General features: G+C 43.5%; 1 protein-coding gene across 1 annotated transcript; it reads left to right on the top strand.

Annotated features, from left to right (window-relative positions):
• Positions 1-25,804, top strand: LOC311150495 (uncharacterized protein; the record flags this gene model as incomplete). Its single annotated transcript, XM_084187990.1, is given in 28 exon segments — positions 1-104; positions 320-521; positions 759-914; positions 1,004-1,113; positions 1,266-1,394; positions 1,652-1,748; positions 1,838-1,959; positions 10,670-10,988; positions 10,991-10,996; positions 11,149-11,236; positions 11,566-11,783; positions 12,350-12,460; positions 12,600-12,731; positions 13,073-13,207; positions 13,437-13,514; positions 13,829-13,945; positions 14,126-14,293; positions 15,148-15,290; positions 16,501-16,664; positions 16,864-17,077; positions 18,787-18,886; positions 19,021-19,137; positions 19,295-19,363; positions 19,768-19,929; positions 20,082-20,219; positions 22,693-22,905; positions 23,943-24,683; positions 25,760-25,804. Coding segments are annotated over 28 exon segments (4,398 nt in total).
• Between the last annotated feature and the right edge of the window lie 1,924 nt (positions 25,805-27,728).

The following is a 27,728-nucleotide window of genomic DNA, read 5'->3' as shown; positions in this document are numbered from 1 at the left end:
ATGTTTAATAACAACGATGAGGATCTTGTCGAAGATGTGGCAAGTTTAAGGAATCAATTACGATTGACTGAGATTAGTTTGCAAAGTTTGGGAGAACAATTAAGGTAAGCGACGCTAATTTAGCTGCTAACTATCACAATAGACATGGCTAACGTGATTTCCCCACTTAGTCACAGGTAGGTGCCAGTCATGGTGGCCAAAGCCAGGAAAATGTAATTTCCTCACGCACATAGCCCAATTGACAAACAGACTGTTAGGTCCTCTGAAAGTCCAACAGGTGTAACACTTACTTTGACATGTCTTTTCTCCATCCTCCCAGTCACTCAGGACATGAAAGTCACAGTGAGCGCTCTGAGAAGAGTTTAGTCGATGGGTTGCCAGGTCTTCTGTCTCTAGAGGACCTGCAGCGGCCTGATGTCCCTCATCCTCCACCTGGCAACCCAAATCTTGAGCGACCCCTCCACAGGAGTAGGACAGCTGAGAGACAGGCCTGTGAAAGCCTACCCAGTACTGACTCCAGGGTGAGAGAGAGAGAGACATCCCCTTTATTTAGAGGTGGACCAGTATATGTTACTGTATGTCACTATGTATGTGTGTGGTCGTTTGTGCACTAACTCTGCTCTAGCTATAATGTCACAGACTTTGTCTGTTTGCGTAACATTATTGTGAGTTGAGTGTGTTTCTTGTCTGTGTGTGTGTGTGTGTGTGTTGGGTTTGTGGTTCATGTCTTAACCTGTCTATACCTCTGTATCCAGCAGTGCTCCTCATCCAGGGCAGTGGAGATGGAGGTTGCCCCCCTCAGGAAGAAGCTAGGCTGCCTGCGTCAGGAGAATGCTTCCCTGGCTGTGGAGAACAGACAGCTCATCAGTGACCTGGAGGCGGCCCAGATTGAACTGGCCAGCTCTAAAACCAAGGTACTAAGTGAGAACAACCATGAATGTAAAGATCATTGACATTCGCTAGGAGAGATGCTAAATGGTCTGTGTATCTGCTCTTCCTTCAGGTCCGTCTCCTGGGCTCCACAGTAGGGGCTAAGACCTCCAGTGTGACCGTCATGAGGGAGCAGATCCTGGGCTTGGAGGCCGAGGTGGAGGCCCAGGCCAAAGAACTCCGGTCAGTTGGCATCTTTTTTATTGCCGTGTCCTTAAATGTAAGATTGTAATTAAGTTAAGTCTCACTGAATTTGTATTTTCCAATATCTTTTTCAGAATGAAAATAGAACTGAATTGAATGTTGTAGTTGTTGTTGACTTGTTGTTGATTTAGGACTGCAGAGTTGAAGGCAGAGCAGAGCCAGCAGGCAGCAGCCCAGAGTGACAGACAGGTAGCCGAGCTCAGAGACGAACTGAGCATGCTCAGAACAGAGCTTACCGACACAACCAGACAAGGAAAACGGTAACACTTGACACTTGTTTCCTCTTGCATTACTTTGTTTTAGCTTTGTTTCTCCCCATCTAAAATAATTTGCCCCCTATTGTTTTCAATGGATTTTGGTGCTGGCATCCTAGGATGTTCCTTCAGGCCCTTTGTGCCTGGACATAGGCAACAATCTAGCTAAGGAAAACACTGACACTTGTTGCTCATTCACGGTCATAACCATGTATTTTAGTGTGAAATAACGACAGTGCACTGAGCTGTCTCGTTTCTTACAGAGCGGAGCAACAAAGGAACCAAGCCCTTCGAAATGCAGAGAAACTCACAGACGCTTTCAAAGACTACAAGACAAATATTTCCATTAAGCTGAAAAAGGTATCTCATTGAAGCCTTACTTAGTTCAGCAGAGTAAATAATTAGTAGTGACCGACCCTTTGACATTATGGCTTGACTGTGTTTCCAAGGTCATGGAGAGCGAGAGCAAACTGAAGGAGAGTCTGATAGTGTGTGACCGAGAGAGAGAGGAGCTGGAGAGCAAGTGCACCGTGATGGAGAGAGTGCGAGAGGAGCAGGGCCAAACCATCAGGTGGGTGTGGGCATTATCATCACCAGGGCCTAAAAGTACCACCTGCCAAATGCGGGTAGATTTTGGCATTGGCGGGTAATATGTATATTTCACCAGCCACGTTGGTGGGTGGTCAGGGCTCCACAGTGCACACGTTTCACTCGCATTTGTGAATAAAAATAGTTGCGTATGATCACATTTATAGCTAAATACATTCTGCAGTAGCTGTTTTCAAAGTATTTCTGCCGTTTTGTTTCAATATACCACTACTTACTAGTTATACATTTGTTTTAGAAACATTACAAAGCATGCATACTAGAGTTGGTCAGTAATGATGTAAAAGAGTTGAAGACGAGTCTTGAAATGAGTGACGGAAAAGCTGCGATAATGGAGAAAGATACAAAAAAACTAAAAGAAACGGTCACTAAGCTGCTAATGAGAACCTTGACGACCTTGTACCTAGCCGGTGGGGTACCCCCACCCAGGTAGTGGCAGTGCTGGCAACACTGGCTGCAGTAACCCATGGGGAGGGGGTCACACTCAGACAATCAGAGAGGGGGCTTATTATTGTGGCCCAGGTGGCACAAAATAATCAAAGGTCTGACTGCACGGAGATGCTTGGGGAAAATGGTTACAACGGGGGACCAGAGTGTTTGTGTCTCAGGGGAATAGGGTGGATCTGATCTCCATCACCTAGGACTTGACATAGATTAAATAGATTAATCAAATCTCACATTGTTGTCCATTTTTGCTCAATCTTGCATGCTTTCTCAAACAGCTGTAACTGTATATGCATTCGTAAATCAGGTCCTTTCTTGAGTTGGGCTCTGGGATGTAACAACCGTTGAGCATCTGATCTTATTGTGGAGGAAAGGGGTTGAGTGTGTTAGAGTATGTGCGTGTATGTTTATCCCACATATATATATTGAGGTGAGAGCATTGGAAATGCTTTTGGTGGTTGACCTGCTTCTGTTTTGTGGGTGGCACTGTGTGCTGTTTTCGATGGATGGGTCCTGGCCTCTCGGGGGACGGGGGTGGTATGCTGGTCACTGGGATGATGGCCCAACTTGGGATGGGGAGGGGCTTTAGCGGGGGAATTAGTGGAGAACAATTGGAGGGTTACTTAGTAGCAATGCAATTATCATGGTACAGCTATATGGACAGTCAATCGCTATGGTATTTTTTATTGGTAAATTTACAAACATATATAATGATAAATAGATTTGAAACTTGTATCCCATTATGGTATGTGGTGAAATAAGTATAGCCAGTTATAATTGTAATGGCTTAGCAGATAATAACAAAAGAAGAACAATATTTACATGTCTCCAAGAGAAGGAATATAATATCTATTGTTTACAGGAAACTCATTCAACAATTCTAGATGAAGTTGCGTGGAAAAAGGAATGGGGGGGGCCAAATCTACTTCTCCCATGGGCAAAGAAACTCAAAAGGGGTGATGATATTAATTAACAGTAATTTCGATCCGAATGTGCAAATTGTGCAAACAGATACGCAAGGTAGATGGATTATTTTAAATATGTTATTGGACCATAAACAGATATGGCTCATTTAACCTTTACGGACCAAATAATGATGATCCACACTTCTTTGACAATATATATAATAAATGATCAACTCTGTAAGCAATTCAAGACTCTATTATTATGGTGGGAGATTATAATACCGTTTTAAATAGCTCAATGGACCGTAAAGGAAATCACACTACAAACAATCACCCTCATGCTCTTAAGGAAATCGTGAATGTCATGTAGATATATGGAGGCTTAAATATCCTGATCTAGTGAGATATACATGGCGGAGACTCAATCAAGCTAGTCGTCTTGACTACTATCAAAGCCTATTGGATGATAACTTGTTTTTAACTAGGACAGAGGAATTTATAACTGATTTTTAAAGCAAACTGGATGGAATATGGGGGAAAATGAACCAAATTCTTTTTTAATCTTCAACATAGGAATGCTACCAAAAAGAATGTACTGAAACTGATTACAAATGATGGAGTCACCCATGATTCACCAAATTTATATTTTGAAGGAGGAAACAAAGTACTTTAAGCATATGTTTTCGTTTCAGTCGCCTCCATCTCCTCTAACTGAAGCTAATTGTAGAGATTTTTTTTCTATTGATAATGTAAAATTAACAGCCATACAGAAAGACTCATGTGAAGGTGAAATTACAGAGGAGGAACTTCTGGATGCAATTAAAGACTTTAAGTCCGGGAAAACTCCAGGGTTGGATGGCATACCAGCCGAGGTATACCAAACCTTTTTTGATATACTCAGAGAACCGTTATTAGCATGTTTTAACCACTCCTATGTAAATGGTAGATTATCAGACACTCAAGAAGAAGGTCTGATTTCATTATTACTGAAACAGGATACAAGTGGAAAATATAAAGATCCAGTCCATTAAAAAAATTGGAGGCCCCTTACTCTTCAGTGTTGTGATGCAAAAATTCTAGCAAAATGTATAGCGCATAGAATTAAAAAGGTATTGTTGGACGTTATTCATTCTAATCAGACAGGTTTTTTACATGGACGATACATTGGAGATAATATAAGGCAAGTACTGGAAACAATAGAACACTATGAAAAATCTGGGAAACCAGGCCTACTATTCATAACAGACTTTGAAAAGGCATTTGATAAAGTACGACTGAGGATTATATATTTACATTTACATTTTAGTCATTTAGCAGACGCTCTTATCCAGAGCGACTTACAGTTAGTGAATACATTTTTTCATACTGGCCCCCCGTGGGAATCTAACCCACAACCCTGGCATTGCAAATGCCATGCTCTACCAACTGAGCTACATCCCTGCCGGCCATTCCCTCCCCTACCCTGGACGACTCTGGGCCAATTTTGCGCCGCCCCATGGGTCTCCCGGTCGTGGCCGGCTACGACAGAGCCTGGATTCGAACCAGGATCTCTAGTGGCACAGCTAGCACTGCGATGCAGTGCCTTAGACCACTGCGCCACTCGGGAGACTTCGTATATAACATATATAAATGCCTGGAGCATTTCAATTTTGGAGAATCTCTTATAAATTGGGTTAAAACCATTGGGGTAACCCTAGGTGTAAAATAGTAAATAATGGCTATTTCTCAGAAAGTTTTAAACTGTCAAGAGGAGTGAAACAAGGTTGTCCGCTATCGGCATATCTATTTATTATTGCCATCGAGATGTTAGCTATTAAAATCAGATCCAACAATAATATCAAGGGATTAGAAATCCAGTGCTTAGAAACAAAGGTGTCATTGTACGCTGATGATTCATGTTTTCTTTTAAATCCACAACTTGAATCCCTCCACAGCCTAATAGAGGATCTAGATACATTTTCTAACCTCTCTGGATTACAACCAAATTATGATAAATGTACTATATTACGTATTGGATCACTAAAAAATACAACTTTTACTTTACCATGTAGTTTACCAATAAAATGGTCTGATGGTGATGTGGATTAACTCAGAATACATATCCCAAATGAAATAAATGATCACACTCCAATACATTTTAATAGAAAGTTAGCCAAAATAGATAAGATCTTGCTACCATGGAAAGGTAAATACCTGTCTATTTGTGGAAAAATAATAATAATATGCCATTTAGCAGACGCTTTTATCCAAAGCGACTTACAGTCATGCGTGCATAATTTTTTTTGGTGTGTATGGGTGGTCCCGGGGATCGAACCCACTACCCTGGCGTTACAAGCGCCGTGCTCTACCAGCTAAGCTACAGAGGACTACATGCAAAAAAATCACCCTGATTAACTCTTTAGTATTATCCCAGTTTACCTATTTGCTTATGGTCTTGCCTACGCCTAGCGAACAGTTTTTTAAAAATGTATATGAGAAAAAAAGATTCCATTTTATTTGGAACGGCAAGCCAGACAAAATTAAATGGGCCTATTTATATAATGAATATGAATTCGGAGGACAGAAATTATTAAATATTAAAGCATTAGACCTATCACTAAAAGCTTCAGTCATACAAAAGTTATACTTAAATCCGAACTGGTTCTCTACCAAATTAGTAAGATTGTCTCACCCAATGTTCAAGAATGGCCTTTTCCCCTTTATTCAGATTACAACCTCTCACTTTCAGTTATTTGAAAAGGAAATAATTTCCCAAATATCACTATTTCTAAAACAAGCCATAGAAAATTGGTTGCAATTTCAATTTAATCCTCCAGAAACGACAGAACAAATAATGCAACAAATATTGTGGTTAAACTCAATTATACTAATTGATAAAAAAAAAAAAAAAATTGTTGACAAAATTTACAACAAAAATTATAATCTTCGTAAATGATATAATCGGTAGGACTGGTGGAGTTATGTCACACATGCAGCTAACAATAACATATGGAAATGTCTGCTCTACCCAAAATTACAACCAAATAATTGCAGCATTACCGCGAAAATGGAAAAGGAAAGTGGAAGGGGGAAAAAGTAAGGAACTTGTCTGTCGGCCTTGCATTAAAGAATATAATTGGTTAAAGAAAATTGTGATAAATAAAAAAGTATACCAGTTTCATTTAAGGACGTCCCATATAGATTGCAAAATAGTTGGGAAGAGATTTTTGACGTACCGATTCCATGGCATAGTGTTTATGAATTGATACGCAAAATGACGCCGGATTCAAAACTTAGAATTTTTCAATTTAAATTATTATATAAAATTCTTGCTACCAATAGAATGTTATTTATATGGGGGGTACAATCTTCCCAGCTCTACAGATTTTGCTGCGAAAGACAGAATCATTAGATCATTTGTTTTGGTACTGTCCATTTGTAGCTTGTTTTTGGACACAGGTCCAGGAATGGCTAAAGGATTGCAATATTTACTTGGAGCTAACCCTGCAGATAACATTACTGGGTGATCTGAAAAGTCATAGTCAATCGATCAATAAAATAATAATACTTTAAGCAAAACATTTAATTTTCAATTTACGATCTGTAGAAACAATGAGAATAGAAAGGTTCAGAACTTTTGTAAAACATCACATCACAGTACAGTTGAAAAATATATGGCAAATAGAAATCCAATATGGATGGTGTTAAGAGGTAGATGGGAGGTGTTGAATGGAGCTGAAAGATGGGACTAATAACAACAACTAATAACAACAAGATAACTAATGTAAAGCATACTGTGTCCATAATAAGTATATACGGTGGGGAGATCAAGTATTTGATACACTGCCGATTTTGAAAAAAATCCTACAATGTGATTTTCTGGATTTTTTTTCTCAATTTGTCTGTCATAGTAGACGTGTACCTATGATGAAAATTACAGGCCTCTCTCATCTTTTTAAGTGGGAGAACATGCACAATTGGTGGCTGACTAAATACTTTTTTCCCCCACTGTATATAGTATGTTTGGGCTGGAAGTAGAGGCCTAAGCGTTGTTGTTCACTAGTTTACTCCAATTGCGGAAGGGGTGGTGGGGTTGTAAAGTAATGAAGGGAAATCTAATTTAAAAAAGGATATGTGTGTATGTATGTATGTGTGTGTGTTTTATATATATGTGTGTGTGTGTGTGTGTGTGTGTGTATGTATGTAAAATATATATATATATATATATATATATATATATATACACACACATACAGTGGGGAGAACAAGTATTTGATACATTGACGATTTTGCAGGTTTTCCTACTTACAAAGCATGTAGAGGTCCAGAAAATCACATTGTATGATTTTTAAGTAATTAATTTGCATTTTATTGCATGACATAAGTATTTGATACATCAGAAAAGCAGAACTTAATATTTGGTACAGAAACCTTTGTTTGCAATTACAGAGATCATACGTTTCCTGTAGGTCTTGACCAGGTTTGCACACACTGCAGCAGGGATTTTGGCCCACTCCTCCATACATACCTTCTCCAGATCCTTCAGGTTTCGGGGCTGTCGCTGGGCAATACAGACTTTCAGCTCCCTCCAAAGATTTTCTATTGGGTTCAGGTCTGGAGACTGGCTAGGCCACTCCAGGACCTTGAGATGCTTCTTACGGAGCCACTCCTTAGTTGCCCTGGCTGTGTGTTTCGGGTCGTTGTCATGCTGGAAGACCCAGCCACGACCCATCTTCAATGCTCTTACTGAGGGAAGGAGGTTGTTGGCCAAGATCTCGCGATACATGGCCCCATCCATCCTCCCCTCAATACGGTGCAGTTGTCCTGTCCCCATTGCAGAAAAGCATCCCCAAAGAATGATGTTTCCACCTCCATGCTTCACGGTGGGGATGGTGTTCTTGGGGTTGTACTCATCCTTCTTCTTCCTCCAAACACGGCGAGTGGAGTTTAGACCAAAAAGCTCTATTTTTGTCTCATCAGACCACATGACCTTCTCCCATTCCTCCTCTGGATCATCCAGATGGTCATTGGCAAACTTCAGATGGGCCTGGACATGCGCTGGCTTGAGTAGGGGGACCTTGCGTGCGCTGCAGCATTTTAATCCATGACGGCGTAGTGTGTTACTAATGGTTTTCTTTGAGACTGTGGTCCCAGCTCTCTTCAGGTCATTGACCAGGTCCTGCCGTGTAGTTCTGGGCTGATCCCTCACCTTCTTCATGATCATTGATGCCCCACGAGGTGAGATCTTGCATGGAGCCCCAGACCGAGGGTGATTGACCGTCATCTTGAACTTCTTCCATTTTCAAATAATTGCGCCAACAGTTGTTGCCTTCTCACCAAGCTGATTGCCTATTGTCCTGTAGCCCATCCCAGCCTTGTGCAGGTCTACAATTTTATCCCTGATGTCCTTACACAGCTCTCTGGTCTTGGCCGTTGTGGAGAGGTTGGAGTCTGTTTGATTGAGTGTGTGGACAGGTGTCTTTTATACAGGTAACGAGTTCAAACAGGTGCAGTTAATACAGGTAATGAGTGGAGAACAGGAGGGCTTCTTAAAGAAAAACTAACAGGTCTGTGAGAGCCGGAATTCTTACTGGTTGGTAGGTGATCAAATACTTATGTCATGCAATAAAATGCAAATTAATTACTTAAAAATCATACAATGTGATTTTCTGGATTTTTGATTTAGATTCCGTCTCTCACAGTTGAAGTGTACCTATGATAAAAATTATAGACCTCTACATGCTTTGTAAGTAGGAAAACCTGCAAAATCGGCAGTGTATCAAATACTTGTTCTCCCCACTGTATCTACATAGGCGTACAGAGGCCCATTATCAGCAACCATCAGTCCTGTGTTCCAATGGCACGTTGTGTTTGCTAATCCATGCTAATCCATGCCTTTTAAAAGGCTTATTGATCATTAGAAAACCCTTTTGCAATTATGTTAGCACAGCTGAAAACTGTTTTGCTGATTAAAGAAGCAATAAAACTGGCCTTCTTGAGACTAGTTGAGTATCTGGAGCATCAGCAATTGTGGGTTCGATTACAGGCTCAAAATTGCCAGAAACAAATAACTTTCTTCTGAAACTCGTCAGTCTATTCTTGTTCTGAGAATTGAAGGCTATTCCATGCGAGAAATTGCCAAGAAACTGAAGATCTCGTACAACGCTGTGTACTACTCCCTTCACAGAACAGCGCAAACTGGCTCTAACCAGAATATAAAGAAGAGTGGGAGGCCCCGGTGCACAACTGAGCAAGAGGACAAATACATTAGTGTCTAGTTTGAGAAACAGACGCCTCACAGGTCCTCAACTGGCAGCTTCATTAAATAGTACCCGCAAAACACCAGTCTCAACGTCAACAGTGAAGAGGCGACTCCGGGATGCTGACCTTCTAGGCAGAGTAGCAAAGAAAAAGCCATATCTCAGACTGGCCAATAAAAAGAAAAGATTAAGATGAGCAAAAGAACACAGACACTGGACAGAGGAAGATTGGGAAAAAGTGTTATGGACAGACTAATTGAAGTTTGAGATGTTCGGATCACAAAGAAGAACAGTTGTGTGACGCAGACCAAATGAAAAGCTGCTGGAGGAGTGCTTGATGCCATCTGTCAAGCATGGTGGAGGCAATGTGATGGTCTGGGGGTGCTTTGGTGGTGGTAAAGTGGGAGATTTGTACAGGGTAAAAGGGATCTTGAAGAAGGAAGGCTATCACTCCATTTTGCAACGCCATGCCATACCCTGTGGACCGCACTTGATTGGAGCCAATTTCCTCCTACAACAGGACAATGACCCAAAGCACAGCTCCAAACTATGCAAGAACTATTTAGGAAAGAAGCAGTCAGCTGGTATTCTGTCTATAATGGAGTGGCCAGCACAGTCACCGGATCTCAACCCTATTGAGCTGTTGTGGGAGCAGCTTGACCGTGTGGTACGTAAGAAGTGCCCATCAAGCCAATCCAATTTGTGGGAGATGCTTCAGGAAGCATGGGGTGAAATCTCTTCAGATTACCTCAACAAATTGACAACTAGAATGCCAAAGGTTTGCAAGGCTGTAATTGCTGCTAATTGAGGATTATTTGACGAAAGCAAAGTTTGAAGGACACAATTATTATTTCAATTAAAAATAATTATTTCTAACCTTGTCAATGACTACATTTCCTATTCATTTTGCTATATTTCCTATTCAAACAAATTTTATATACGTTTTCATGGAAAACAAGGACATTTCTATGTGACCCCAAACTTTTGAACGGTAGTGTATGTAAATGAGTTATTTCTGTATTTAATTTTCAATATATTAGCAAATATTTCTAACGATATATGTAATTAAAACCATCTCTTTCTCCAGTGAGCTGAAGGAGGAGATCACCCAGGCACGCACACTCAACACAAAAACCTCTGAGCTTCAGGGACGTCTGGAGGAGGCTACCCAGCGGGCCTCGCGGCTGGAGATGGAGCTGGGGGAGCGGGCCTTGGCGGCCAGGGAGCTGACCTCTCTCCACAGGGAGACAGAGGACCTCCGGGCCCTCACCCAGTGCCAGGAACACAGGCTGGCCCAATGCCAGAGAGAGGCCCAGCAGAGCCAGGCTGAATTAGCTAGTCTGGAGAGCATACTGGCTTTGCTGCATCTCCGAGAGGTATGGAGGATTGGGGACGCGCGCACATACACACGCACGTACATAGACACACACACACACACACACACACACACTCACTCCCATTCAGACATATATTTGCATGCACAAACACAGACAAACAACTTGGGGGGCATCTCAAAGCGATAGGGAGATCCTTGTTTAGACACTTGATGGGGTTGTGTTGTTACAGGGCGATGAGGGACCGCTCTGTGTGAAGCCCTGTATGCTGCCCCCAGTGGATTACACAGGAACTACAGACCTACTCCGACCCAAGCCAGGTGTGTGTACAGTACAACCAAATCACAGGCAGCTGGTGGCACATTAATTGGGGAGGACGGGTTCATAGTAATGACTAGAATGGAATGGTAGCACACACGTTTGATACAGTTCCATTCACGCCATTCTAGCCATTATTATGAGCCGTCCTCTTGTGAACCAGATGTATATCTTTGAGCTAAGTTGATGTATTTATTTGGTTGCCTGTGGTTGTTGGGCTGTGAGTGATTTTTCTTTATCTCGCTCTCTTCTACCTACCCCCTCTTCCAATCCATCCATCTCCCCCTTTTCCCTCTACACCCCTCCCTCCCCCCTCTCCCCACTCCTCCAGGTGAGCACTACCAGCAGCTGCTCCCAGTGCTCCAGGCGGTGGAGGCAGAGCGGGGCAGACAAAGCTCCCTGGCCTCCAGGCTCCAGGAGAGGCTGTCTAAAGCCCAGGAGGAGGTCTCCTCCCTGCACAGCTCCATGGCCCAGAGGGCCTCTCACTACCAGCAGGTCCACAGCGAGCTGCTAGAGAGGGCCAGCCAGGCTACCGATGCCGAGAAGGAGGTGAGGAGAATGAGTTGGGAAGGGGAGAGGTGTGCCGAGTCCAAAACCACCAGCCGCTGCCTCTTCCCTTATCCCTTCTGAGTTTGCAGATCTGTAGTTAAATTAAAATTAAATTGGTCATTTAGCAGACGCTCTTATCCAGAGCGACTTACAGGAGCAATTAGGGTTAAGTGCCTTGCTCAAGGGCACATCGACAGATTTTTCACCTAGTCGGCTTGGGGATTAGAACCAGCGACCTTTCGGTTACTGGTACAACGCTCTTAACCACTAAGCTACCACTAAGCTACTAGTGAATGGATAAGTGTAGTAGTGATGGTTCATCTGGCCTTCCAGTGGACGTAGCGGTTCTGTCAGATCTGCCAACACAGATGGACTAGAGCTTGGCTTTGTTTTACACAACAACATGTAGTCTGAGTGTGTAGACCTGCACTAGCGAATGTTTAGCTTTGTCGGTGTTTGTTTGTTGTCGCGCTTGTACGCATGATAGGGTGCGTGTGTCTGAGGTGTGAGTCGTATCTGTTGAATTCTGACTGTCTCCCTATGGTGGTCTTGCTGTCCTGCTACAGTTGAAGAAGAAGAGCGCTCGTGTGGCGGCTCTGGAGAAACAGCTGCAGGAGAAGAGCTCTGCCTACTCGCTGGCCGCCCTGAAGAACACTCAGCTGGAGCAGGAGCTGCTGGTACACACACACACACACACACACACACACACACGTCACACACACACACACGTCACATTAAGTGACTCATAAAGGATGCTCATTGTAATGAGCTACTCTCTCATTCTCTTTCTCTACTTCTCTCTTTCTCTCACCCCAGGAGAAGACAAGTGGTATCCAGCACTACCAGTCTGTGATGACCAAGAAGCAGAGGGACTTCCAGCAGGCTCTGGACAAAAGTAAAAAGGACTGTGCTGACCAGTGCAAGGAGCTGCAGGACAGAGTGAAAGTGGTGAGTCTTGTGTTTGTGTGTGGATTTATTAATTTCACTGTCTTTCTTCCTCATTCTTATAGACAGTTCCTGATTTATCATCAACTTCCTGTGTCACTTTATCTTTGTGACTTTTATCATCCTGACAGTCTCACTCTCCCTTATCTCATTTCCTTTATCGTTCTAGGAAAGAGAACAACATATGCACACCCAATGTTTTTGGACATGTGCTGGAGATCAAATAATGGAATCAAGCAAAAGTCAAATGTAGTTGTGGACTCTCTCAGTAGTATTGGCTTTCTCCCTTTTTAACTCTTTGCCTCTGTCCCTGTCTCTCGCTCTTGCTCCTTCCCTGTCTCTAGCTGCAGTTTTCTCTGGACCAGACCCGGGCCCAGGTCTCAGAGCTGGAGCAGGCTGTGTGTTGTGCCCAGAGGGAGAGACACGAGGCCCAGAGCACAGCCCACCTGCTGCAGGTCTCCCTGGACCAGCTCACGCAGGTCAGAGCCACCACAGCTATACAGTTTCAGACTACACATCCTCTCATCCACCACTACTATGTAACTGGGATGCATGGCCCGGCAGCCATTTTGTGCCAGAACACTCATTAAATGACATTTCATGACCGTACATGAATCCATAGCGTTAATGTAATGAGATTGGCGACCTTGAATGTCTTGCTTGTGTGCTCTGTACCTTTTCATGAAACCTCAATGTACCCATCACCAGGAGAGAGAGACCACAGTGAGACACAGTGAGGAGGCTCTACAGAGTGTCAAAGAGCAGGCCACAAAGTCTTCCACCAAGGTTGGTGCACAATACATGGAAAATACTGTACTGAATGCTATACCCAGGTTTTTCTAGCCCTCAGTTTAAATGCATATCAACTGTATGTACTGTAGTCTACAAACACGTGTGATTGAACAATTACTACAGTAACAGTCTTGTGCTTGGTGATGACATATCAAAATCAAATCGAATGTCTTACTGTTATCTTACCGTAGATCATTGACAAGGATGTATGGCAAGGTGGCAAGGAAAAATAACATGTATGTTTGACATCAATACAGAACATATAACATGACCGTTTGACATGAGTATGTTGTGTGTCTGTGTTTCAGGTGAGGCAGCTGGAGACAGCCCTGTCGTCCTGCAGAGATGAGCTGAGCTCCTACCTACTGCAGATGGAGGACGCTAAGGAGCGCTATCAGAGACAGCTGGACGTCAAGATCCAAGAGGTGTGTGTCTGTGTTACATGCTGGTACCTACCTGTTGCTTATACTCCATTGTGACTGTCTGACAGTCTCTGCTACCATGCTTGTGTGTGTGTGTGTGTGCGTGTGTCTCACTTTGTTGTGTGTGCGTGTGTGACAGTCCATGTGTGTGTGTGTAACCCCCTGTCCCGCTATACTCCACAGCTGTCGTCTCTGCGGGAGGAGTTGCGTGGCAGTACTCTGGTGTGTAGTCGCTCCAGTGAGCAGTGTGTCCAGCTCCAGTACTCCCTGCAGCGGCAGCAGAGCATGTTACAGGAGAGCAGCACCCGTGTGGCCGAACTGGAGGAAAGCCAGAGCCAGCTACAGGGACAGGTACGGAAGCCTGCTGGAGAGACTGAGAAATACTCTACCTAGACGGCAGGTAGGAATATGTGTCTTGTAGACAGGGAGAACGCTGACATTGCAGTGATACCGAAGGTAAAACATTTTTCATGGAGCTAGCTACCGGGACATGGACATTTGATGGAGAGACCCAGGTTGTATGTCAATGGTCAGTAGTCTTCATGGGTCTTCATGCAACTGAATAAGCAGGACACAGCCTATTCTATTGACTTCAGTGTTAAAGTGCTTCCAATAACATCCCCTGAAAAGCAAATGCATATATTCAATGCATTCACTTCAATACATTTGAGTATTTAACTTATCAGGGACCTTTATGTGGTTATAATCATGGGAGCTAATCATTTCACATGTTCTTGCAACATTGTTCGTGTGAGAGTGTTCCTTTTTCTTTCTCAAACTTCCCTCACAACAAGAACATAGTACAATGACTCCATTTACCAAAGCCGATATAAATCTATGAACTTGCGGGCAGGACTTTTCTGTCTACAAAGTGTGGCTTGACAGGGGACATGAGAGCTGAACTTCCCACAGGCAACATGCTTTCTGTGTAAACCTTTGTCAACTAGGTTATCATCAAGTCTTCCATTTGTTTTAAGGTGAATCATGTAATTGGGTATTTTACTGTAAGAAAAACACATAGCAAAACAACAACAAAAAATGTTTGTCTCCATGACTACTATACACAGGTATAAATGCAACTTACTGTAAAGTAAAACCAGTTGTATTACGGTATTTGTAGCCTATGTTCAGGATAGTGCTTAAACATGATATTACTAATTGAGTATGGGATATTAATATATAATATGAATGATATTTGTTGCCAGGTGTCTGCGTTGGAGCAGGAGTTGGAGCGTGCGCGCTTGTCTCTGGAGGAGGAGCTGAGGAGGAGAGAGAAGGAGGTGCAGGAGGCTGACAAGGAGGTGCAAGAGAAGAGGAGACAGGCTGCACAGCTCTCTGGCTCTGTCACGTAAGACTAGACAGAAGATTTTTATTCATTCAAATTAAACATATTTGTCTATACTTAGTTTGTGATAGAACGCTTCAGTCACACAATTCACTAAATGTAATTTAATTCAGACATTGCATTAACGTCTGATTCGTTAATCAAGCCATTCAAATATGCTTATTTGTTTGTTTACCCTGAAAACAAACACATGTTTTGATATCTGATCCATGAAAAGTTTAGTTTAAAATAACCCTCAAGCCATTGTGCCACACTGAACCATACCGTACTGTTGTTCAATGGAAGTTGTTGGAGTTCAATCCAGACAGAGCAGCTCCTGCCCTGTAACAGAAAGGGCGAGAAGGAGAGAAATGTTCCCATCGGCATAGTGCTGACAGAATAAGACAGTCCCATGACTCTAGTGCCTCTACAACCAGAGGGTTTACTGTCCCCCACGCCACACTCTCCCTTGTCATGGGTATATATACAGCGCTCCACTCTCTGAAGCATCCTCCTTAGAGAGAGCGCTTAGGGAGCTTCACTTAGGGTGGAGTTGAACACTTATTAAAAGAGCGTAGCAAAGCATAGAGGAGCACTTTGACTAGGAAAGCACATTGCTTTGTCTATTAAGTCGCTACTTAGGAAGGATCGATACTCGGATCGTACTCAGTTCTAACTCTCGTTACTCAGTTAGTACTCTACGTCAGGTTACTCTGTTAGTACTCTAGTTATTGTTACTCAGTTAGTACTCTAGTTATTGTTACTCAGTTAGTACTCTAGTTATTGTTAGTCAGTTAGTACTCTAGTTATTGTTACTCAGTTAGTACTCTAGTTACTGTTACTCAGTTAGTACTCTAGTTATTGTTACTCAGTTAGTACTCTAGTTATTGTTACTCAGTTAGTACTCTAGTTATTGTTACTCAGTTAGTACTCTAGTTATAGTTACTCAGTTAGTACTCTAGTTATTATTACTCAGTTAGTACTCTAGTTCGGTCCAAGTCATATAGAGCCTGAGTTGGCTCCATTTTCTTGCGGGTCGTGCAGGGGTCTAGGTTGCGGAGAGGATTCCTAATGGGGGCACATTTGTGCACAGTTCGGTAGGCGCCAGATGGAGGGTGTCTAGGATGTGTGTGAGTGCAGGGTGTGAATCTCTGCATGTCTGTACCTGTACATGTATTTTATCTGTGTGAGGATACTTGTATGCTAACTAACTGTGTGTGCATGTGTATTCCAGTCAGCTGTCGTCTGAGATGAATAAGTGTCGTGGGGAGCTGTCATCCATGGAGCAGGAGCTGCAAAGGCTGCGGCGGGATGCCAGCATGAAGTCCTCCCAGCTCAGCTGCATGGAGGAGACCCTGAAGCAGACCCAGGGCCTACTGGAGAAGAAGAATGACGCGGGTAAGACAAACTGGGGGGATTTAATTTATTTATGTCAGTCTTTATTTCTTCAAACCTTCAGTCATTCATTCAATTTTATTTAGATTTTTCGTGATTACTGTATATATCCCCCACGGTCTGCGTTCCATTGACCTCTTTATCACATCTATAGTCATTGTGGAAACCCTTTCTCCTCCTCCTCCTCCCCCCCTCCATGCAGTTGTGGACTTGGAGGAGAAGCTCCACCGCTGTGAGGAGGACAGGCGGAACTCTGTGCAGCGGGCGCAGACTCTGGAGGGACAGCTACAGGGGGTGCGCGGTGAGATGCACGACACCCTAGAGAACCTACAGGAGCTGAGAGACCTGTTACAGCGCACGCAGCTCAGCGCAGACGAACGACAGACATCACTGGAGAAACTGTCCGCCGAGCTCAGGTGAGCCTCTCTCTGCCAACCACCCGACAGACACACACCTTTGACCAGTGGTGTCCATTTGTTGCTCTGCTGAACAAAACACATCTCCCCTCAAATCTTTAGGAAATGCTTCCTAAACAAAATAAACTCAGAACATAAATAAAAGTCCCCCACCCCAAGTACATTTTTTTATGGAAAATGCAGGGTTAGTTTGAAGGTAAAGGTATTCATAGTTCATTTTTGCAACCTATTTCATCCCACGTTTAATTGAAGAAGCGCTGGCAGCACACCGGAAGTCACACGCACCTTCAATGGCCTGTGTAACCATGGCAACCACTGACCGGTCGAGCGCTGGGGATTTGTCTGAGACGTCGTTGACAGGCGATTTGGGAAGACTGAATCAGATATGGGTCAGATTTAAGAAGAATTGATTTTGGATTACCTTGTTTTTCTTTAACTGTGACTTTTGATTATATGAAAAGTAAATATAATATACTGTATGTAATATGTATCCTATTTGTAAAGTAAATATTATGTACTGTGCATATTTTATTTGTTGAGAATTAGTTGCAATGTTGAAAGCATAACTTTTCTTTGCACTAAAACCTGACTTGAGGATAGGCTATCCATGTGTAGTTCGTCTCTGGCTGAGTTAGTCTCTGTCATTCATAATATGTATCATGCTATATTATGTTGTTGATATATGTCATAATATATTTTTATAATATATAAATTGTGTATTGTTTTGAGGCTTTGTTGCAGTCAGTGAACAAACAGCATTTGCTTTGGGTACACACACACACACACACACACACACAGACACACACACACACACACACACACACAGACACACACACACAGAGACAGACACACAACCCACACTGATACCAAGCACAACAGGATTTTACATCCATTCCAAATACAATATCATCTGTCTGCTATGGTTTCAAACCCTCAGTCTGATACCAACCAGTTCATATCTGGTAAACGTCTTTGTCAAAAACACAATTGTCCCCCACCCAGCATGCCCCCAGCCAATATGACTTGACAAGTGGACAGTGTCACAAACTTTCTAACGGCACGTTCTAATCAGGTGAATGTAATGGCTAGGTATTATTGTGAAGCTTTGACAGTTTTACATGTCAATTATCTCTCACTGTCAATCAAACATAAAACAAGTACAGTAACACCTGATGAAGATCTGTAAATCCTATTGAGCAGCTACAGTGCTGAACCCCACCATCTCAACCACTGATACAATATAATTAAAGACATGTATGTAAAAGTAAAGGCCTAAAAAAGGCTGAGGGGATCAGTTTGAGCAAGGCAAGGCGCAGAATCACTAGTCTTGGCCACATAATGAGTAGTTATTTGGGAGGCAAGGGGATTTGTAGATCAGTGATTTAGACTTCAATGTAGTTGATCTCAAACACTCACAATATCTCTGCATTACAGTCTCAAGTAGTTTTCCTTTGATTCCCCCCAGTGTGTGTGTGTGTGACTGAAACAAAATGCCTGCTACACAGCTGGGATCAGATGTTGAGATCTTCTGTGTGAAATAGAACATGCCCCTGGTGTACAGTGATTTCACAGCCCAAATATGTATGAACATTTAGTGTGTGTAGGTTTCCCAGCTCCACGAAACATGATTCCAGATCCACATGTTGGTGTGTGTTAGTGTGTGTTTGAAGATGTCCTATCCCTGTGTAACGTGTGGCTTTGTGCTACAGGGAAAGCCAGATGGAGTTGGAGGAGAGGAACCACGAGGTGTTGGACATGGACACAGCATTGAAGGAGAGACAGGGGGAGCTCCAACAGAGAGCACAGCTGGTATGCACACACACACACTAAACCGAGGCAACATTTGATTGCATGGCGTGCTACATGAGGTTTATTTAACTTGAATGGATGGAATGCTAACAGATTTAGAGCTTATCTCTCTGTGTCTCCCTCCTCTTCCTCAGCTGGGCCAGTTGGATGTGGCCATCAGAGACCATAAGCTGGAGATGGACAAGAAGGTTCAGTCCCTACAGCAGGCTCTGGACCAGAGAGAGAGAGAGATCAAAGACCGAGACAAACGGGTAAAAGGCCCCATTACACACAGACTTCTATTCTTCATTTGGGATCATTGTTGCCCCTGGAAAGCATATTCCTGTTACAAGTACTGTCCATTTTGCTATAGTGATATAGCTGAAGTACTGTTGTTGTTGACTACCACTTCATGTTTTGGCTCCACAGGTAGAGTTTTTGAGTGAGAGGTTAGACCTGCTAAAAGCACAACTACAAGGGAAGGAGGATTCTGAGAAGGTATGGTGGGAGGAATGGATCTATTGATCGATAGAGGGATAAGTTGGAAAGATGGGAAAATACTTATGGTATCATTATACTGATGGAGGGACAGATAAATGGTTGAAAGTTATCGTTGAACAGAGAAGTTGTTATATACCTCAATTATGGTGTGAATAAAACGCCACCAACAGCATACAACTTAGAAACTATAGCAATTGGCAAGATGCTTCTGGATCATAACCTCATAATGGAATATCATGCATTGTTCAGTGTTTCCTTTTTGGAACCTTTTGAATGAACCACAGAAGGAACCATGACAAGCTTCAAGTCTATTTGGAGTAATCCATAGAGGAAATGCTTTTAAAAATCTATGGACTGACTATCTAGGCTCCGTCTGATTAACCTTTGACCTTTTGCTCCAGGACTCTCTGGGGCAGGGCCAGAACCTGCGTGTGTGTCGGGAGGAGCTGCAGAGAACAACGCAAGAGCTCCAGAAGACGACGCAAGAGCTGCAGGACACACAGACTCGCTGCGAGAGCCTGATAAGAGAGCTGGACAGCATCACTCAACATGCCAGGGAAAAGGTGAAACCTTCATTTTGTTGCTGTTTATAAAAGGTCATGCCCAATAAATCCATGTATTCTTGCTGTTTATCCATAATAACAAAGTGTGGTATTTCTGTCAATTCTTTTATGGTCAGATGATGACCTTAACTGTGTTGTTGGGTCTCATGTAGGAGGTGCAGGTGAGGAGTCTGGAGGAGAAGCTGTCTGCCAGGGAGGGCCGCTGGGTCCAGGGGGAGGCCAGACTGCAAGTCACCATCTCCTCCCTACAGCAGGAGCTGGAGCAGGAGAGGGAACAGCACAGCAAGGAGGTACAACAGGGCCCAAGAACTGTGGATGTCTCTGTAGTACAGCCTGTCTGTCTCTGTTTGTCACTGTCTCTGTAGTACAGCCTGTCTGTCTCTGTTTCAGTCACTGTCTCTGTAGTACAGCCTGTCTGTCTCTGTTTCAGTCACTGTCTCTGTAGTACAGCCTGTCTGTCTCTGTTTCAGTCACTGTCTCTGTAGTACAGCCTGTCTGTCTCTGTTTCAGTCACTGTCTCTGTAGTACAGCCTGTCTGTCTCTGTTTCAGTCACTGTCTCTGTAGTACAGCCTGTCTGTCTCTGTTTCAGTCACTGTCTCTGTTTCAGTCACTGTATCTGTCTGTCTCTGTTTCAGTCACTGTCTGTCTCTGTTTCAGTCACTGTCTCTGTCTGTCTCTGTTTCAGTCACTGTTTCTGTCTGTCTCTGTTTCAGTCACTGTCTCTGTCTGTCCATTTGTCTTGTCTCTTTCTCTCACGCACACTCCATCTTCCTCTTTCTCCATTGTTCTTTGTTTCTGTCATCCTCTACTGTAGGGGTATTCTACCAGAGCCTGATGTTTTTCTGTTCTACCTGATAATTAATTGCACCCACCTGGTGTCTCATGTCTAAATCAGTCCCTGATTTAGAGGGGAAGAATGGAAAAAAACACAGTGGAACTGGCTTCGAGATCCAGAGTTGAGTTTGAGGGCTCTACTGTATACAGTGGGGGAAAAAAGTATTTAGTCAGCCACCAATTGTGCAAGTTCTCCCACTTAAAAAGATGAGAGAGGCCTGGAATTTTCATCATAGGTACACGTCAACTATGACAGACAAAATGAGAATTTTTTTTCCAGAAAATCACATTGTAGGATTTGTAATGAATTTATTTGCAAATTATGGTGGAAAATAAGTATTTGGTCAATAACAAAAGTTTCTCAATACTTTATATACCCTTTGTTGGCAATGACACAGGTCAAATGTTTTCTGTAAGTCTTCACAAGGTTTTCACACACTGTTGCTGGTATTTTGGCCCATTCCTCCATGCAGATCTCCTCTAGAGCAGTGATGTTTTGGGGCTGTCGCTGGGCAACACAGACTTTCAACTCCCTCCAAAGATTTTCTATGGGGTTGAGATCTGGAGACTGGCTAGGCCACTCCAGGACCTTGAAATGCTTCTTACGAAGCCACTCCTTCTTTGCCCGGGCGGTGTGTTTGGGATCATTGTCATGCTGAAAGACCCAGCCACGTTTCATCTTCAATGCCCTTGCTGATGGAAGGAGGTTTTCACTCAAAATCTCACGATGCATGGCCCCATTCATTCTTTCCTTTACACGGATCAGTCGTCCTGGTCCCTTTGCAGAAAAACAGCCCCAAAGCATGATGTTTCCACCCCCATGCTTCACAGTAGGTGTTGTGTTCTTTGGATGCAACTCAGCATTCTTTGTCCTCCAAACACGACGAGTTGAGTTTTTACCAAAAAGTTACATTTTGGTTTCATCTGACCATATGACATTCTCCCAATCCTCTTCTGGATCATCCAAATGCACTCTAGCGAACTTCAGACGGGCCTGGACATGTACTGGCTTAAGCAGGGGGACACGTCTGGCACTGCAGGATTTGAGTCCCTGGCGGCGTAGTGTGTTACTGATGGTAGGCTTTGTTACTTTGGTCCCAGCTCTCTGCAGGTCATTCACTAGGCCCCCCCGTGTGGTTCTGGGATTTTTGCTCACCGTTCTTGTGATCATTTTGACCCCACGGGGTGAGATCTTGCGTGGAGCCCCAGATCGAGGGAGATTATCAGTGGTCTTGTATGTCTTCCATTTCCTAATAATTGCTCCCACAGTTGATTTCTTCAAACCAAGCTGCTTACCTATTGCAGATTCAGTCTTCCCAGCCTGGTGCAGGTCTACAATTTTGTTTCTGGTGTCCTTTGACAGCTCTTTGGTCTTGGCCATAGTGGAGTTTGGAGTGTGACTGTTTGAGGTTGTGGACAGGTGTCTTTTATACTGATAACAAGTTCAAACAGGTGCCATTTAATACAGGTAATGAGTGGAGGACAGAGGAGCCTCTTAAAGAAGAAGTTACAGGTCTGTGAGAGCCAGAAATCTTGCTTGTTTGTAGGTGACCAAATACTTATTTTCCACCATAATTTGCAAATAAATTCATTAAAAATCCTACAATGTGATTTTCTGGATTTTTTTCCCTCAATTTGTCTGTCATAGTTGACGTGTACCTATGATGAAAATTACAGGCCACTCTCATCTTTTTAAGTGGGAGAACATGCACAATTGGTGGCTGACTAAATACATTTTTCCCCCACTGTATATCACCTCATCCATGCTCTTGGATCAATCTCTTCCCCAGTTCCTCTTTCACCTCTTTGTTTCTCTTCATTTCCCTAATCACCAGTTATTTTACACATGTAATAACTGCTGAAGTTCCTAGAGTACGCGCTGTAACTTCTCTCTCCTCCTTCCCCTTTCTCCATTGCCCCTCCCTCAGCTTTGCTCCCTGCAGCAGACGCGGGGCCAGCTTCTGAAGGTGTCGGAGCAGATGAGCTGCAGCCTGCGGAGCTCCCAGGAGCACCTGGCCTCCAGACTGCAGCAGAGCCAGCTGCAGCTAGAGCAGACCAGGGCCCAGGTGGCCCACCTGCAAGCCCAGCTCCACACCAACCAGACCAGCCTGCAGAGCGCCCGCGAGGCCCTGCTCATCAAGGTAGAGTACAGGAGGACTGGGCTAGTGAAGTGCCCCCCCCCCCCCCCACACCCTACTGGGCATGAACATATACTCCAATTTCATTGTGCTGTCTTCCTCCAAGATGGAGGACATTTTAGAGAGGAAATAATTGCCTCATCCTATAAGGTATTAAGAAATGGTGAAGGAGTCAGGGCAGCCTCTATTCAAATGTGATTAGGGTCCCCTGGGAAACACTGACCAACACTTTGGTTCGTAGATTTAAAAATAAATTTTTCTGGCGCTCCTTAATTTTATTTGGTGCTATTAACTTTTGGCCTAGCTGATAGTTTTACCTCGTTGTCAGTAACCAGGTTTCCATCCAAACATTCCATGTGGATGAATTACCTGACGCATAACTCACAACAGGCCTGATGGGAACAAAATTCCTAATGTTGACAAAACAAAACACACTGGACAAGGGCGGATAATTGTTTTTTTGTCTGTGAAATTGATTATGCGACAATTGCGGTGGAAACACCTTTTATGCACAAATATTTATATAATAACCATCATATCAAAATAAACTTGGAGTCATGCAATGATATGTTACGTTGTAGGCCTACCACCATGACGTAGAAAAGCATTACGTTTATAGGCAGATTTAAATTAGTTATGATGAACTTCACATTATTCAGTGCACAGTGATCATGCACATTTTCATTAAATATCGAGGGTAGACTATTATTTGAATGCTGGCGCTTGGCTGCCAATTATCAAATCAAATAATCTTGCTCTAATCCGTATCTCATCATATAACCTACCCCTTGTCTAGAGAGCATGCCCCAAAACCAGATTGGGCAAGTTTGCTATTTATCCCAACAGTTTTTGTGACAAAACCATCGGTAGAGTTGAAAATGTGATGAAAGGTTGAACATGGGAAATTACGCATAAAAGTGCTTTTAATGTAACACACACAGCTTTTTATCCACAACAAGTCAGTTTGATGGAAACACACCTCTGGTGGAAAAATAAAACCTAGCTACTGAATGACTGACTCTTCTCATCCCTTCCTACAGGAGTCAGAAGTCACCCGCCTACAGGCCAGAATTTCCAGTCTGGAGAGAGCTACAGAGCTGCACCATGCCACATTCCACCTTCACCCAGAGATCACCCTGCCCTCATCCCCTCCACCCCCTCACACACACCACCATTCTCCCCCACACACTCACTCATGCACCCACTCTCCTCATAAACACACCCGCTCCTCCCCACCCACACACACCCACACCCCTCACAAACTCTCCCATCACTCTCCACCACCCACTCACTCTCACACCCGTTCCCCTCCATCCCCACACATACAACACTACTCCCCTCCTCGCCCGCCCCAAACCCACACTCCAGACTGGCCCGTGGAGGGCAGCAGTGTGGACTCCTCCCTTGATCTCCCTCAGAACCTGAAGGCCACGTTACGCGAAGCCCTGGGTCAACACCTCCCCTGGGACACCTCCTTTCTGTCCCCCACCCCTTACCAGCCTGACCACAGCTGGCAGGGCCTCAGCCGCCTGGAGGCCGCCTCTGCCTCAGACCTCTCCTTCAACCCCCTCACCTACATGGTGGACAAAATGTCGGAGGAGAGGGAGGGGAGAGACCCAGAAAGAGAGTCCCTCCTCAGGCAGGAGACCCAGGAGGAGATGGACATGAGCTCCCTGACGGGCATGCTGAGGTTTGTCAACCAGACACTGGCCCTGCAGGAGGACCCATCCCTCTGGGGCTCCACGGGCCTCTCAGAGGCTGAGCACACCCTCACACTGCAGGTAAGCATGAGCAACTCTCTCTGGGGTACAAAGGATGAAATGAGGTCATAGCTGTAGTTTTAGCATTGGTAATTGTGATGATTGATGAAATGGTTAGTGCAGTATGAAAATGTATGCACTCACTAACTGTAAGTCGCTCTGAATAAGAGCGTCTGCTAAATGACTAAAATGTAAATGTAAATGCTTGTTTAATTACTTTTGTATAGGTAGTTGAGAGCTGGCCGACACTCTAACAAAGAAAACGTTGAAAACAGACAGAAAACTGTGGCTAACCTTACACACACACACAAGGATCTCTCAAATAATGACACACCTGCTGTTAAAATAGTTCCTTCAATAATTAGGTCAGAGGGACCACACCTGTATTCAAACATCCACTCAAAGAAAGGGGCCTCCCGAGGGGCGCAGCGGTCTAAGGCACTGCATTGCAGTGTTGCGGCGTCAATACAGCCTGGGGTTCGATCATTACCGGCCGTGTGTCATTACCGGCCGTGACCGGGAGTCCCATAGGGCGGCGCACAATTGGCCCAGCGTCGTCCGGGTTAGGGGAGGGCCGGGCGCCTGCAGGCTGACTTTGGTCGTCAGTTGAACGGTGTTTCCTCATTGGTGCAGCTGGCTTCCGGGTTAAGCGGGTGGGTGTTAATTGGTGTTAACATTTCAATCTTTTTTACTTATTCTTTGATCTGTCCGTTTTTTTTTTTACTGCTCAACCCTTATGGTGGGTCGCTACTCAAGACACCTCAATTGGTGGGTCACAAAGCAAAAAAGTTTGGGAACCCCTGCCCTATGTTTCCACTAATACAATTCTGCGTAATTGACATTGCAGCTATAGTATTAATTGCATGGAATGAGGAATGGTTGAAATGAAAGGGATTCTGCAAACAACTTGGTTTATCCGATAAATAAGCAATAAATACATTAACTAAACAATATCCTTGTAGTGAAGAGCTCAGTCCTTCACAGTAGTATAGTAATGCTGTCCTACGTTTAGGCTCTAAACAACAGAATATCTGCTCCTAGTGACACAATGGACACCTCTGTTATTTCACTAATCCATATCGGTGTTTCATTTTCAGGGGGACCTTAAAGATGGTGGATGCTGTTCTACAGGGAACGTGTAACAGTGGGATCCATTTAGACTTTTGCACTGTCGTTTTTGAAGACATTGTGTGTGTGTGTGTGTGTGTGTGTGTGTGTGTGAGTGTTTTTTAGTGTGTGTTTGTGAATGAAGCATCAGGCCACACTACTGTCTGGTAGGAATTGGTTTCATTACATTTCACTCCAGCTCAGGCTTGCCCTGGATATGGCTGCCAAGCTTCATGCTCTTTTACCTAGACACATGTTGTATATACAGTGAGCTCCAAAAGTATTAGGATAGTGACACATTTGTTGTTGTTTTGGCTCTGTACTCCAGCACTTTGGATTTGAAACGGTACAATGACTGTGAGGTTAAAGTGCAAACTGTCAGCTTTAATTTGAGGCTATTTTAATCCATATGGAGTGAACCGTTTGGGAATTACAGCACTTTTTGTACATAAGTCTCCCCATTTCAGGGGACCAAATGTATTGGGACAAATTCACTTATGTATATTAAAGTGTATGCATTCACTAACTGTAAGTCGCTCTGGATAAGAGCGTCTGCTAAACGACTAAAATGTAAATGTAAAGTAGTCAAAAGTGTAGTATTTGGTCCCATATTCCCAGCACACAATGATTCCCAGCACGCAATGATGACATCTACCATGATTACGGATAGTCATGAATGAATTGGGGGGGGGGGGGTGATATTTGTGCATCTAACTTTCTCACTCATCATTATTCACAATTCATTCAGGACTATCCGTAATCATGGTAGCATCCACATTAATGTAGAAGTGTTTAGAAACATTCTATTCTTATTTACAATAAAAGTGACCACAAAATGACACAATAGATTATTTACCATTCATTTCTATTGGGCACAAACTAATCTGAAACACAACCAAAACAAACAGCAAATGCATTCAACAAGTTTGTAGAGTCAGAAGCTTGATGTAATCATTGTGTGCTGGGAATCATTGTGTGCTGGGAATATGGGACCAAATACTAAATGTTTGACTAATTTTATACACATAAGTGAATTTGTCCCAATACTTTTGGTCCTCTAAAATGTGGGGACTATGGACAAAAAGTGCTGTAATTTGTAAACGGTTCACCTGATATGGATGAAAATACCCTCAAATTAAAGCTGACAGTCTGCCCTTTTAACTTACATTTTACATTTTAGTCATTTAGCAGACGCTCTTATCCAGAGCGACTTACAGTTAGTGAATACATATATATATATATTTTTTTATACTGGCCCCCCGTGGGAATCGAACCCACAACCCTGGCGTTGCAAACACCATGCTCTATCAACTGAGCTACATCCCTGCCGGCCATTCCCTCCCCTACCCTGGACGACGCTGGGCCAATTGTGCGCCGCCCATGAGTCTCCCGGTCGCGGCCGGCTGCGACAGAGCCTGGATTCGAACCAGGATCTCTAGTGACTTCATAGTCATTCTATAATTTCCAATCCAAAGTGCTGGAGTACAGAGCCCAAACAACAAAAAATGTGTCACTATCCCAATACTTTTGGAGCTCACAGTATATATTTTAAGTATAAATGTGTATGTTATCTATTTTAAATCTGAATAAAATAAATCATTTTTAGTAGAATAAACTTTTGATATTTAAATATTACTTCTTGTGTGAGGTGTGGTTCCTCATTTTATTTTAGCGAAAGAAAAGGCTATTTTTTAAACTTGACCTTCACTTTGATGTTTTTGGCATCTGTGTGCGGGACTGTGGAGTCATGTTGCAAGGGGAACTTGCAAGGCCCAGCGAGGAATTTCTGGTCTGGACGGTGGTCATGTTGGAACAAAATTACAGCCCAACTTGCTGCATTTGATTTGGCACCCAGAGGGGTTTAAATAACAAGAACAAAAGTAATGTAGAATTAGTCTTTATAGGATCCCAAACTCTTGTCGATAAGCCAAATGTTATATACTCAAGTTAGAGACGATG

The sequence above is a fragment of the Coregonus lavaretus genome (assembly GCF_964263955.1).
Source record: "Coregonus lavaretus genome assembly, chromosome: 23".
NCBI classification, from domain to species: domain Eukaryota; kingdom Metazoa; phylum Chordata; class Actinopteri; order Salmoniformes; family Salmonidae; genus Coregonus; species Coregonus lavaretus.
This window is presented reverse-complemented; position numbering and strand designations above follow the sequence as displayed.